At 34.6% G+C, this 16,897-nt stretch overlaps 1 protein-coding gene across 4 annotated transcripts in view; it reads right to left on the reverse strand.

Annotated features, from left to right (window-relative positions):
• Window positions 1-16,897, reverse strand: part of LOC106872443 (uncharacterized) — a 547,002-nt gene that overhangs the window by 63,322 nt on the left and 466,783 nt on the right. For all 4 annotated transcript variants that reach the window (XM_089365395.1, XM_089365396.1, XM_052973789.2 and 1 more), the window contains exon 10: window positions 122-319. In XM_089365395.1, the coding sequence (XP_089221521.1) occupies window positions 122-319 (198 nt within the window). The remainder of the gene's footprint in view (window positions 1-121; window positions 320-16,897) is intronic.

Raw genomic sequence — 16,897 nt, forward strand, 5'->3', positions numbered from 1 at the left:
ACACTGTAAACAAAAACAACAATAACAACAACAGTTAATAAAGTGTTTATAAAATAGGATGCTAAAATAGGATAGAGGGATCATTAAAATAAGTTTGGAAAGGTTTTAATGATGGCCTTACCTTGGGCAACATCAGCTAAAAGATCTTTGAGACACTCTTGCTTCCCTGACACTTCAACTGCTGACACACGGACGGAAAATCGGGCCCCTGTTGCATCTCTATGTTCGTCAATGAGACGAAAGAGCCAAGCAATGGCACAAGGAATGAGACCTAATGTTTGAGGTGATTGATCTTTACCAAACATTGTGTGTGACTTGCCTGGAAAATAGTAAAGTAAATAATTTAGACATTTTACTAAAAATGCAAAATACAAAAAAAACAAAAAAACAAATCTATTTTACAATTAATATTTAGTTTTTGTGAAAAATAATTCGGATGAATATTTGTGCATAAACATATTCACAGACACACATGCACATAAACACACACACACATGCACAGACACACACAAACACACAGACAGACACACACACAAACACACACACACACACACACACACACACACACACACATTTGTGCCAGCATGGAAAACGGACATTAAACAATGATGATAATGATGATGATGATGACACACACATATATATACATGTATATATTTATCCAGGCTGAATTTTTTACAAGTTACTATTCAGAGTCTCATGCTTCCAGTCGTCAGGTTATAAAATATGAGAAACTGTTCATTATTTTATACACATTTATCTACATTGGCTAAAAACAGTCAGTTTCCACTGAAAGCAGATTGGCAGGAAAAATACAAGGCCCATGGATAAACATATTGAATCCAGCCTCCCGGATCTAATTAATGACAAAGAAGATGGAACAAAGGGCTGTTGAGGAGTGATGTGTGAGGGTGTATGATAATTGGGTTGGGCCAGCATGATAAGCTGTGCAGTGTGGGTGGGGCATACTGTATGCTGGGACTTTTTTCTTGTGTTTTTTTTGTAATGATTTTGAAGGATGGGTGAACATCATGGATTGGGGAAAGGGTGGGGCTCAAGTGGCCTTGGGATTGTAGATTTGTATATGTTTGTGGATTGCGTACACATACATGTGCACAATAGTGTGTGCATATGCGTGTGTGTGTGTGTGATTCTAGAATTGGTTATTGTTTAATAATTGTTTGGCAAGGATGATAATTGATGATTCATAAATCATTATTTCAAATTGTGTGTGTGTGCGTTTGTGTGTGTGTGTGTGTGTGTGTGCGTTTGTGTGTGCGTGTGTGTGCGTTTGTGTGTGTGTGTGTGTGTGTGTGTGTGTGCATATGAGTATTCACTTCCTGATTAAATGAGTACTACATTTTAATCAGGGTAATGAAAATGGGTACAACTCTGGTAGCTATTACCTGAAAATGAAGAGTAAAAAGAAGGAATGACCGTTTGGAATCAATTGTATGTTTTGGTATTGTGACTGGGAAAGTCTGCAGAATTTTCAAAAGAAAATTTTTAAAAAAACTCTAAAACCTCTGATAAAATCATTTTATGAACAACAGCTTTCACCATCTTGTATGTCCATATATGTTTGAATCAGACAAACGCCTGTTCTTAAATTCAGAATCTTCATTTTCACTTCTATTTTTTAAAAAAAGAAACACCTACTAGCAGAGTCACCATTAATTAATTAGCCTTGTCATAATTATCGCTATTGAATTTTCATAACCATCATTATTATTGACTTCCAGTTGCCATTATTCTCATTATAACGGTTGCCAAAACCATTAGAATGTTGGACAAAATGTCTCATGGTATTTAGTTAAGTCCTTTATTTTTTGAGTTCAAACACAACCAAGATCAACTTTTACCAGTCATTCTTCCTGGGCTGATAAAATAAAGTGCCAGCTAAGTACTGGGGTTGATATAATTGACTAAATCTCTCCCCTTGAAACTACTGGCCTTGTGCCAAAATTTGAAACCATTATCATCATCATCCACCCACCATAACTTCTTTATACTTTTATATTTTTAAAGAAGTGATTTTAAATTCTTAAACGCAGGATAATGCTAATAATATAGCCTGAACAGGATAAACTAACCCTATTTTGCAGAAAAAAGTGTAGTTGGGTCGCCTACATTTTTTTCTGCAAAATAGGGGTAGTTTATCCTGTTCAGGCTATATTATTAGCATTATCCTGCGTTTAAGAATTTAAAATCACTTCTTTAACTTTCTAAGACATCTCAATGCTTCTAAAAGCAAACTTCGTTTGTTTGTTTACGTTTATTGTAATTTGAATTTTTATATTTTTATTTATTTTATACTTCACTACATTTTTATCCTGCTTTCTTTAAAATATTTTCCTATAATTTTTTAGATTTATTTTTGTTTTTTTCTCTATAGCATTTGATTATATTTATTCCTTTATTTTAAATTTTATTTATCAGTATTTACTTTAATCTTCACTCTTCATTCATTACTACTAACAATCATTGTAACTTACATCAATTCGTTCTTCAAACTTTCACCTATGATGTCCTGAAAGACTAATTCTTTGTTAAGCTCATGTACTTGTACCTCCTTGTTTTTACCTGTCTGATTGAAAGTAACCTTCTAACTTCCACACATATTTGAAATAATGATTATCCACTTAAAAATTTTCACCCATACCAAACAAATGCTGTTTCTGATATAAGCCTAAGGCCAGTAAATTTGAAGGTGTGAGCTGGTACAAACTCTATTACTTGATTAGGACTTTATTTTACTGAGTCTAAAAAAAATGATTTCAACTCAGAGCATAAAGTGCTGGAAGAAATACTACAAGATATTTTGTTACCAATGTTGGTGCTAATCCATCACCTTGAACCAAACAAAAATTTATTATTTAATAACTTAACAACTTATTATTTAATAAAATATCTTAAAAACTATATTTCACAGAATCCATCTTACATTGACAACCCAAAGCCTCTTCTTTGCCAATCTATGATGTTGGACCAATTTTTGGAGTCACATCTCCATTGAGTTATCATTGAGATTGCATACCAAACCAAAAGCCCATTGTTCTTTGTTATTATAGACATTGAGAATTGTCAATATGTCTATATATTTATCTATAAACCCTATTTACAGATAAATGTATGCATTTTGCATATCAATTTTTTTCAGTTTACACTCAACATTGTAAAAGTTTAATTTGTATTTTGATAAATATGCACTTTACTGAAAAAAAATATTGAGTGGTCATTCAATTTTATTTTAAATTGTTTATATTCATAGCTTTGCATGAAAAAAAAAACATTAATCATCATCATTATACATAGGTAATGAGCTGGAAGAATTGTTAACACACATCTGAGTTCAAATGTTGCCTCGGTCAACTTTGCCTTTCATCCTCTTGGGGTCAATAAAATAAGTGCCAGTCAAGCACTAGGCTCAATGTAATTGACTTACCTCTCCCCTGAAATTGCTGGCCATGTGCCAAAATTTGAAATCTATGTATAGTGTGGGATAGAAAAAAAAACTTCCCATATTTTACATAGCTGTTGGTGTGGTGCTTTTGAAGATAGGTTAATAATAATGAAATCATTAGGCAACTGATGTTTTACAGTTGCTTTTTGTCCATTCCCATCAATGGTTTGGCCCAGTTCACACCATATATTTGCAGTTGAAGTGTTTGTCAACCTGTAAAATGTGGGTGCCTCTATGCCACATGATGTGTGTTTGTGTGTGTGTGTGTGTGTGAGTGTCTGTGCAAAACAGATAAGATCCTACCCACTTCAGGTAAGTGGCTCTGCTTGATTTGTAGGAAAGGTGTAGGCTGGAATTCCATATAGTGTACCCAGTGCAGGCTATGGACACACAAGAGGTGCAATGGAAATAACAGGAAGGTTATTGGAAAAAAGGGTGCTTATATGTGGAAAATGCACAGGAGCCGTAAAAACTACAAATACTTGGGAAATCGATTTTCTCAAATGTCTCAGAGGCTCATTGGAGGTAGTGGATAAATTCTGCTATCTAGGCAACCAAATTAGTAGTTGGGGAGGATGCAAAGAAAGTGTAATAGCTAGAATGAGAATAAGAATAAGATAGCAAAAATTCAGAGATCTTCTCTGTTGGCAACCAAAGGTTTCTCTTTCCAAGTGAAAGGAAGATTGTGTGATACATATATACAGACAGCAATTCTACATGGTAGTGAGACATGGGCCCTGAATGCAGAGGACATGTGAAGGCTAGAATGGCTAGTATGCTCCACAGGATATGTAATGTAAGTGTAGCTGTTGGACAGTGCTAGTGTATTTGAGAGAGGAGTTGATCAGAAGAGGAATTAGAAGATGCCGTGTGCAAGAGAGAAGGCTGAGCAGGTTTGATCATGTGATGCAGATGGATGTCAACAGCTCCATAAAGAAGTGCTGTTCACTCAAACTACATTGGAACTTGTGGAAGACATGGGATGAAGTACTGAAGGATGATCTCAGGACATTAAACCTTTCAGATGACATGACAAAGGATTGAGATACCTGGCAGCTTGCTGTACTCAAGAATACCTGTCCTCCACAGCAGAAGTGTTAAGGCTCTTCACTCTGGTGAAAAGGATTAATCTGCAAGAGTCATGTGCCAGTGCCATCTTGAAAGCACCAAACACATTCAGTAAAGTGGTTGGCATTAGCAAAGACATCCACCATAGAAACCTAGCCAAATCAGACTGGAACCTGGTACAGATCTCCAGCCTGCCAGCTCTGGTCAAACCATCCAACCAGCATGGAAAACAGACGTTAAAGGATGATGATGATGATGATGATGATGATGATGATGATGATGATGATGATGATGATGATATATGTATATATGTTATATACATATAGCATATATACATTAAAATCGTGGTTGCGCTGTCTCCTGCATCACTCTTCAGGTGAGTGATCCTAATCTTGCAGGCTCATGGGTGCTGGTGCCTCGTAAGAAGCACCCAGTTCACTCTGTAAAGTGGTTGGCATTAGGAAGGGCATCCAACTGTAGAAACCATGCCAAATCAGAGATGGAGCGGGCCAGATCCTGTCAAACTGTCTAACCCATGCCAGCATGGAAAATGTACATTAAATGATGATGATAATGATATAAAATCTCTTCTAAACCTCACCAATATGTTAATTTCTCTGAGTGTAACATATGAAAATTAACAATGTATTCTCTATTTGAACTTGTATCACACTTCATGACCTCATAAGGAAGCACTCTGAAATTGTCCAGTCTGGTTTGCTAACATGATGGACTCCTGGAAACCAATTAATAAAGAACTCTAAAAATTGAACTAGCAACAAATTCTTTGTATGATAGATAACAGCATGAAGAGAACTGAAGAAATTTCTATCAAAGACATAAGCTGGGGGCATTAACTATGTCCCAGGAAGGAAAGTCAAGTCTCATTCTTAAGAAAATGAGAAAAATTCTCATAGCATTAAAATGCCTTGAATCACATCAATGGGATGGAGGGGTGAGGAATTGCTGACAGGGTAAAAACTTACCCACTTAAGAACGTCATTTATAAAAATTTTGAATTAAAGAAATATAATTATCTCTTGAAAATGGGTAAAAAAGAAAGCAAATTACAATTGTGCACGTGTAGCAATATGAAAACCCCCCCCCCCCCCCCAAATCTCCAGGTTCAGCATTCTTGATAGAAACTTGAAATGCAAAGAGTGTCAAGTCCAAACCATAACCAAAAATACAGTAAAACATTAGCAGCATAAATAAACTGTTACCATTTGCCTATTTTAGTTCTATATCAGGGTTTCTCAAACATTTTTATCTATGGACTCTTTTGATTAGTATTTTGTTAAAATCTAGTTCTTTCAAAATTCCTATTTTGTTTTTCACACATTAACTTGCGTAAGTTGAACTACGCAAGATGTTAGAGAAAGAAACCCAGCTGCTTCTTGCAATACACACCAATACACACCAATACATACCAATACATACTAATACATACCAATACATACCAATACATACCAATACATACCGATACATACTAATACATACCAATACATACTAATACATACCAATACATACCAATACATACCAATACATACTAATACATACCAATACATACCAATACATACCAATACATACCAATACATACCAATACATACCAATACATACCGATACATGCCAATACATACCAATACATACCAATACATACCGATACATACCAATACATACCAATACATACCAATACATACCAATACATACCAATACATACCAATACACACCAATACACACCAATACATACCAATACATACCAATACATACCGATACATACCAATACATACCAATACATACCAATACATACCGATACATACCAATACATACCAATACATACCAATACATACCGATACATACCAATACATACCAATACACACCAATACATACCAATACATACCAATACATACCAATACATACCAATACATACCGATACATACCAATACATACCAATACATACCAATACATACCGATACATACCGATACATACCGATACATACCAATACATACCAATACATACCAATACATACCAATACATACCAATACATACCAATACATACCAATACACACCAATACACACCAATACATACCAATACATACCAATACATACCAATACATACCAATACATACCAATACATACCAATACATACCAATACATACTAATACATACCAATACATACCAATACATACTAATACATACCAATACATACCAATACATACTAATACATACCAATACATACCAATACATACCAATACATACCAATACATACCGATACATACCAATACATACCAATACATACCAATACATACTAATACATACCAATACATACCAATACATACTAATACATACCAATACATACCAATACATACTAATACATACCAATACATACCAATACATACCAATACATACCAATACATACCAATACATACTAATACATACCAATACATACCAATACATACCAATACATACCAATACATACCAATACATACCAATACATACTAATACATACCAATACATACCAATACATACTAATACATACCAATACATACAAATACATACCAATACATACCAATACATACCAATACATACTAATACATACCAATACATACCAATACATACTAATACATACCAATACATACTAATACATACCAATACATACCAATACATACTAATACATACTAATACATACCAATACATACCAATACATACCAATACATACCAATACATACTAATAAATACTAATACATACCAATACATACCAATACATACTAATACATACCAATACATACCAATACATACTAATACATACCAATACATACCAATACATACCAATACATACCAATACATACTAATACATACCAATACATACCAATACATACTAATACATACCAATACATACCAATACATACTAATACATACTAATACATACCAATACATACCAATACATACCAATACATACCAATACATACCAATACATACTAATACATACCAATACATACCAATACATACTAATACATACCAATACATACCAATACATACCAATACATACCAATACATACTAATACATACCAATACATACCAATACATACCAATACATACTAATACATACCAATACATACCAATACATACCAATACATACTAATACATACCAATACATACCAATACATACTAATACATACTAATACATACCAATACATACCAATACATACCAATACATACTAATACATACCAATACATACCAATACATACTAATACATACCAATACATACCAATACATACCAATACATACCAATACATACTAATACATACCAATACATACCAATACATACTAATACATACCAATACATACCAATACATACCAATACATACTAATACATACCAATACATACCAATACATACCAATACATACCAATACATACCAATGTAGCTATACATAGAATCAGTTAATCGATGCCATCAACCCCAGTTCATGACTGGTACTTAATTTTATCAAATCAAATTGAATGCAATGTATAGCTGAACTTGGTAAAACTTGAACTCCGAATGTAAATAGCCAGAAGAAATACTGCAAGGTGTATGTTCTGACATTTTGTCATCCTACACCAAACAAATCATCATCCTCATCGTCGACGTTGTCACTGACATCATATTAATCATGATTGTCTTTATTGTTTAGCACTCATTCTTCTCTTTTTTCACGTTTTCTATGGCTGCATGTCCTTCGTAAGCCAACCATTTTACAAAATATACTGGGTGCTCTTTTAGTGACATTGACATGCATAAAGGTTGTCAAATAACATACAAGTCAGAGAAAAAGAAGCTTCCTAGGTAGGTGGGGGTGGCTTTATGTTGAGAGGTATGATGGAAGGACAAGAACAGATGTATTGTTGCTATAGAGGAGGTACATTGCTACCCTACATTATATAAGGGTGGAGTGGGAATAGCTAGAAAGAAGACAATGATGGTGGTGACAAGAAGTCCGAATGTACATTTAAGGTACATGAAAGTGTGTATAAGAGAGATTACAGACAGAGGATGGGGAAGGTTGGGTGGGTAAGTTTGTAAGAGTGTGAGAGGAGGGTCACAGATAGTTAGAGAGGGGAATAGAGGCGAATGTAGTCTATCCTAGACCATTGTACCTACAGCTACAACCTAAAATTATTTAAAGCCCTCTCTTATACCAATTCATGATGTTTAACCAGTTTTTAGAAAATATAAAAGTGTAATAAAAGGAAAATAAAACAAAAGCCATGTTGACCCCTACTAGCCATGGTGACCCAATGGAATGATCAAACAGACAGAGGCATAAGGGTGCGGTTGAGCAGTTTGCTTCTTAATCACATAGGCACAGGTTCAATCCCACTGTGTGACACCTTGCCTTCCAGGCTGACAAAACTCTTGCAAGTGGATTTAGTAGATAAAAACTGAAAGGAACCTATCCATTTGTCAATGAGAGGGTGCTCTACGGTGAAAATGATATTTCAACACCCTTTTTTTTTCTAAAGAAAGAATATTTTTTCTCCATGACAAAATCCAATACTTTTTATGGGTTCAAACAGTGGAACTGGTCTAAAGGTTGTGTGTGTGTGTGTGTGTGTGTGTGTGTGTGTATATATATATATATATATATATATATATATATATATATATATATATAGGTATCTCTATGTTGGCTGAAAGTTGAAGAAGTTCACTTCACCACTGTGAGGTCCTGGGTTCAATCTCAAAGCATAGCATCTTGAACAAATGTTGTCTTTTATGGCCTTGGGTTAATCCATATTTTACAAGTGAAATTGAGTAGATGGAATCTAGAGAGGAGCCTATCAGATAGATTGTACTTGTAATCAAACAAAAGTAGTTTTGTTGCACATGCTGTGCCATGTAAATTCTGTCTAAAGATTATATTTAGGGTACATCATGTGTAGTAGGAATACTTGGAGATTTACAAGTTGATTCCATGACCAGGTAATTCAGTTGATCAAACAATTGAATAATCATTGTTAAAATTGACACAGAACCATCCATATATATATATATATGTATATATACTCTTTTACTTGTTTCAGTCATTTGACTGTGGCCATGCTGGAGCATCACCTTTGGTCGAGCAAATCGACCCCAAGACTTATTCTTTGTAAGCCTAGTACTTATTCTATCGGTCGCTTTTTGCCGAACCGCTAAGTTATGGGGACGTAAACACACCACCATTAGTTGTCAAGTGATGGTGGGGTGACAAACACAGACACACAAACATACATACACAGACACACAAACATACATACACACACACACATATATATACATATACATATATACGACAGGCTTCTTTCAGTTTCCGTCTACCAAATCCTCTCACAAGGCTATAGTAGAAGACACTTGCCCAAGGTGTCACGCAGTGGGACTGAACCCCCGGAACCATATGGTTGGTAAGCAAGCTACTTAACACACAGCCACTCCTGCACCTATAATTGAGAGTACAACAAAGGAGAGAGAGAGAGAGAGAGAGAGAGAGAGAGAGAGAGAGAGAGAGAGAGAGAGAGAAGAGAGAGAGAGAGAGAGAGAGAGAGAGAGAGAGAGAGAGAGAGAGAGAGAGAGAGAGAGAGAGAGAGAGAATATCTATACTTATGTTCTCTCAGACTCTCAGATTGCTGTTATTTCTCTTTTCTCATTCGCTATTGTTGAACTTGAAAATATTTTGTCTATTTCTATTCAAGAGTTTTGCTCAACAATCACGTAATGGCTTGACTGTTGTTATGTTTATTTCTTTCATTTGTGCATGCCACGTCTCCACATAGATTCAGGTAAAGTGTTTCAGCAACAACAAGCAACAGTCAAAACATACATATCTTCAACTTACTATTCCATATCACAAACTATCAACCAGTTTTTCAGAGGAGGTTATCCACTGTAAGATTGTCATAGAAACCAACTAATGTCTTTTTTTATTTTTCACCCTTTTTTTCTCCCCTCGGCTTTGTTTTCTGTTGTGTAATGTGACGTGTTGGAATGTTTAGTTCCTATGGTTCCTTGTTATATATATACAATGGTCAGGCAGCCAGGAAATATGTCACAAAGTTTTCAACACTCGATATTTGCATATAAATTTCTATATTGTATTATTAGTCATCTAGTTTATTCAGTCACTTGCAAAAACAAAAACAAACAAAAATCAAACAACCCCCTCACTCCAATCCTTGTGTTTTGTTGTTATTGTCGATTCTTTTAATGTCGTTGCAATGGGATTTTTGTTTTTTTATGTAATATATTATTAATGGCACCAGTTTGCGATTGGGTGTAACTCATGCTGTGGCCCGTTTGATGCATTTTTGTTTCTCATTTATTCTATAGCCACAGTGCATTTGGTTCATGTCATACTTTATGATATCACTTGTTTGTTTTTACTGTTGATTTTACTTTGTAGAATTTGTTAACCTATTGTTTCATAGTTTGGTCTACTAAATTATTTGTACGTCCACTTTTGACTCATGTTTGTTTTATTCTATGAATTTCTTTTAAAACAGCCATTTTTTTTATATTGGAGAAAATCTAAAGGCTTTTGTGTATAGGGATTTCATAAGTGATGTTTAATATTTGTGTAGGCATTCAGTTATCTTCATGCATACACACATACTTATGTACATGTACAAATACAAGCCTGCCGCAGCCACCACCACCACCACCACCACCACCACCACCACCATCACCACAACCACCACCACCACCACCATTTAACATCCACTTTTCCATGCTTGCATGAGTCTGATGAGACAAATTTTTACATTGGGATACCTTTCCTATTACCAATTGTCACTTGTTTCCAAACAGCCACAAGAAACACTGGAACTGACCAACATTATTTGAAGTGTTTAATAACAGGTTGTCATAAGTGCCTGCCAGGTCATTTTTGAAGTTAGTATATCATTTTCTTTGTCTTGATGTCTAGAATCCGAAAAATTTGGGAGGAAGTACTGGTGAGGCTTACAATAAGGTCAAAAATCCGACTGAAAAAATTGTACCTCGATGCTATTGACACGACACTCACTCACCCAAACTTGGACCAGACAGTTTAGCACCATCGTAAACACACATGCTCAATCAATAACTTTGGTATGACCCCTGTATTGTTTTTCAAGGTGTTATGGCTCATTTTCTAATATTCCTCGTTACCATTGTAACAATAACGAGCTATTATCTTACTATCTTGTCTTACTTACCTCATAAAGATACTTGCATTGGTATATTAAAACACAAACAATGCCTCTAGGAGGATCTCTGTATGTTTTTTTTCCTAGGTATTATAGCTAAAATATGCAATGCAGCATACCATTTGGTAGTACCGGTATATTCTACAAAATGAGGAAGATACAGTCATTGTTTCATCTTTCAGATGCATACATAAATAGATAATTTTACATAAATGGAATGATTCGAGGAGTTCTTCACCGTCATTTTAAGACCAAAACCAGCTTCCTAACTTCATTCCTTGCCAAGATATCACATTCTGAAAGTTGCAAAACTTTACCTGTGTTTTACTAAACACCTCATTTGTATAAGATAAAGCTTGTTTATAACCATCATGTGATATAAAGATAAGGACACACACACACACACATCTATATCTATCTGACAAAAGACTGAACTAATTGGTGATCCAGCAAAGTAAAATGAAGACTGTATGGGCATGTCCTTTAAGTCCATGCTCCCCACGCGTCCTACTGCACACAGTTTGTCTTTGACAAACTTCTCCCCTTCAACCCATCTTCCTAACACCTCCATCCCCCACTCAATTCACCCCTCACTCTATTCCCCTCCTCTCTACCTCCCACTCACTGTATGCACCCTTGTGGACTTACATGCACACAATATGTCCTTGTTGAATCTCTTCCTCACAACATATCTCCTAACAACGTTTCCCTCTATTTGTGTCCCCTCACTACACTTCTCACTTCTCCCACTCTTCTTCTACAATCTTGCCAATCTATTCATAATGATCTTCTTTCAGTTTCTGTTGACCAAATCCACTCACAAGGATTTGGTTGGCCCAGGACAAAAATAGAAAACACTTGTCCAAGATGCTGTGCAATAGGACTGAACCTAAAACTACATGGCTGGGAAGCTAGCTTCTTAACCATGCAACAATGTGTTTGCATACAGATTTATGTATGTGTGTATATAGTGTATAGATAGGGCTATGATCCAAGCTGTGTCCTTGTGAAACACATATGCACGTTCTAGTAATCAAATGTATGTATTTAGACATTTTATTTGAAATGAGATACACATAGCATTTGAAATTTCTGGTGAATTCTGTTTGCAGAGTAATTACCCATGAAAACAGAAGACCGGAAGTGTTTGGTACACTTTTAATTCCATTTTACATGTGTTTCACTTCAGAAATGGAGTCACAGAGGTATGCATGTAGAAGGGACATGTATAGAATCTCCTATCCGTAATTCTTCAGACAAAGGTTTAAAAATAATATTGTATTTTCCCAGTCAGTCTGTTAGTATCTGTATGCATACATGTATGTATTTTATATTATGCTAAGAAGTTGTGCCTGATATACTTCAAAAACTGTGTGATTTCTGGTATAGTCCCATTGCATGATACCCTAGACAAGCATCTTCTATTTTAGTCCTGAGATGACCAATGCCTGGTGAATAGATTTGGTAAACAAAAACTGAAAGAAACATGTCATATGTGTGTATGTGCACACATCACATGATGGTTGTCATTGCATCTGGATATCACATGATGGTTATGAGTGGGCGTCACAGTCATTACAAGTGATCGTGTTCATTTCCAGTCTTTTGTGAAACATATCTGATCATCTTGCCTGTGTGAGAGTTCTTGACAAGAAGGATATCCAGTGGTGAGAAAGCTACCTCAATACATTCTATCCAACTCATGCAAGCATGGAAAAGTGGATGTTGAAGTTATGATGATATTGGTGATACACCCACTCCCTATCTCTATTAACTATCTCCTCCCCTTCCCTAACCCACTGTCCATATCCTGCTCACTTTCCTGTACCTTGACATTCCTCTATAGCAAGACACCTGTGCTTTTCCCTCTGTCTCTCAATACCTGACATGAAGCCATCCCTGTCCTCTCAATTATCCTCACTCAGAAGCAGGAGCTTTTTTTTCTTTTCCCTTTTCTCTGTTCTTTTATGTCCTCTGGAAACACCATTAGTGCCAGTCACAGGGAAAAAAGTATCCAATACACTTTGTGAAGTGGTCGAATTTAGGAAGGGCATCCAGCCATAGAAATGATGCTGAAGCTGACACCGGGACTCAGCACAACCCTGCAGCTTGCTGGACGCTGACAAACTATCCAATCCATGCCAGCATGGAATATGGTAAATGATGATGATGATGAAATACACACGCACACACCCACACACATGAACATTTATTGGTGCTAAAATTTGTGCATAGTAATGAAATATACTGTTATTTCTCTTGTATAGTTTATAAAAAAAAATGATGAGAATGGCTTATTGAGTCCCTTGAATTTCCACCTCAGCTAAGTCAGAATTTAAAGTGCAGAATAGTTATATTGTAAACATTTGACAGTATACACACTCTGTGTGTGTGTGTGTGTAAGTATAACTATCTACACGTACACACATACAAACATCTGCTGATGCTTACTGTTGTCAGATGATTACAGTTTGTGCCTGTATGAGATGAACTGTCGGAAACCTAACAAGAGTTAGATAAAGTTAATAGGTTTTTATTTCACTTTTTATAATTTTGTTTACTTTTATTTGGTTCATGTAAATATATTTATTCATTTATTTATTTCACATTGTGATGTACATAAATTATTAACACATTATATGCATATCTAAGCACACACATCTATGCATACACATATAGTCATGTGTTTTAAGTATATATAAATATTATAAATGTGTGTGCAGATATGTAACTCTAAAATGTATAATATTTTATATGCCTATATTGTTATATAGATATGTATAGTTATATATTAATGTGTATATTTGTGTATGTGTGTTTGTGTGTGTGCGCGTGTGTATACATACATATTTATATTTATAGAATTTTACATATTTCTGTACACACACATACATATACTGCATATATGTGTATATATACATATGCAAGTATATATTCATACATATATAAGCATGCATGTAATATTTTTCTGTGTATGTACACACACACACACAGACACACACAAATATGTACATACAAACACTCATGTAATTGCTCTTTCACTAAAAGGTAAGAATGTTTTTAACCTTAGCTTCACTGAGAGTAGATTGCTGATCTTTTCTTTTTATGCTTTCTCGTTAATGATATTTTCTTCATGTAATTAGGTTTTGACATTTATCATTAAAATATGCTTCACTTTAGAAATGTGTCCTTGTTTCCAATCAAATTTCATAACAGTTGACTGTTTTCTTCTTCAGCACCTTTTTTTTGTTGTTGTGTGTATATGAGATGCACTGTTTGCTGGCGTCATGAAGTATATGTAATGTTCTTTTATTGTTTAAAGCAATAGATAACAATATTCCTTGCAGTTTTACCATGTAACTTGCTTCAAGCTATTGAAATTCTTATGCCTTACTTTTGTGACATTGTGTGGTGTTGTGTGGATGACGACTTCAAACAATATACTGATAAAGTGCAGAAGTGGTGACCAGTAAATGTACATAAAGAAAAGAAAAAAAAATGTTTTGATAATCTCATTTACAATAATACAAAATAATAACTAATTTTAAAAACTGAATTTAGCAGAAGAAGGAAGGAAGGAAGGAAGGATGGATGGATGGATGGGTATATCACATATACATACGTAAATCAATCAATCAATCTGTATGTATATATATATATATATATATATATACACATGCACGCACACACACACTCTCACATGTTGATGATGATGATGTATATGTGTGCATGTGTGTGTGTGTGTGTGTGTGTGTGTGTGTTCACACACATAAACATATATATGTCTAGAAGTGTATGCTGAATCACACAGTGAGATGCTGATGGGAGGGCATCTGGCTGTCAAAAATCTGTCAATAAATTCCATCCTGCTAATGCAAAACCTGGATGAGTGGACAATAAAATGAAGTTGATTGATTATATACGTGCACATATATGTCATGTTTATAAAACATCACAGTCATTACATGAAAGATGTCTATGACAGCCTGTTTGATAAATTTAATGAATTTGTGTATGCAGAGGAAATCTTTGGGTATACTCCATCATAGAGTATGAAAAATTAACACTGTTGAAATGTCAGTAATTTGTGTACCAGAACAAATAGAGAAAAATATGTCAAACATTCAAACCAATCCCTGATTTAGTTATAAGCATAAAAACAGTGCCCTTAAATACAATTTCAGAGTGGCTGTTAAGGTAGGCTAAGAGATTTCTAATAAGAGTAGAATGACATATTGAAGTATGGACATGAACATTTTACCAATGTGTGTATGTGTGTAGGTATGTGTTTATGTATGTCTGTATTATATGTGTAGAATTACTCACATAGACACACATATATATATATATATATATATATATATATATATATATATATATACATACATATACATATATATTAATAGTAATGGTAAGACAACAAAAGAATGAATGAGACCTTGATATTATGTAAATAGAGAATTTATCTGTAAATATAATATGTGACAATTATTCGGTTGCCATAATAAGACTCCGAGTTTCAGTTGTTGGGGCGGAAATCTGCACCGGCATCTCTTCAGTTATCGAGGCAATCAAAATATGCTATGAAAATGACCATTAAACAAAGGCAAATTACTATGTAATTGACTGTTATTAAGACAAAAGAGCTATTAGAATGACTTTTAAATAAGGGAAAAAACCGAAGGGGAGAAAGTAAAAAAGTAAAACATGCTCATAGAAATCGTGTATGTATGTGTGTACATATATTAAAGATATATATATATATATATATATATATATATATATATATATATATATATATATATATATACATATATATAATTGAGATTCAGTTGAATTAGATACTTAATTATATTGGGTTGCTAGTACTGATGTAAGCTGATCTAAAAAAATGGTTTATTCTTTGTTATATCTCTATGGTTGGCTGCTCCAAGGTGAGCAGTTTATTTCCAATTGATGTAATGTTTGCATTGATCGATTAAATGGAGCCGCTTGAAATGGCCATAATGCACTGATACCTGGACATCCTTGTTACTTATTTGCTATATATATTTCATCATCATCATCATCATCGTTTAACGTCCGCTTTCCATGCTAGCATGGGTTGGATGATTTGACTGCGGACTGGTGAACCAGATGGCTACACCAGGCTCCAATCTG

The sequence above is a fragment of the Octopus bimaculoides genome, chromosome Z (genome assembly GCF_046866305.1).
Source record: "Octopus bimaculoides isolate indiv1 chromosome Z, ASM4686630v1, whole genome shotgun sequence".
NCBI classification, from domain to species: domain Eukaryota; kingdom Metazoa; phylum Mollusca; class Cephalopoda; order Octopoda; family Octopodidae; genus Octopus; species Octopus bimaculoides.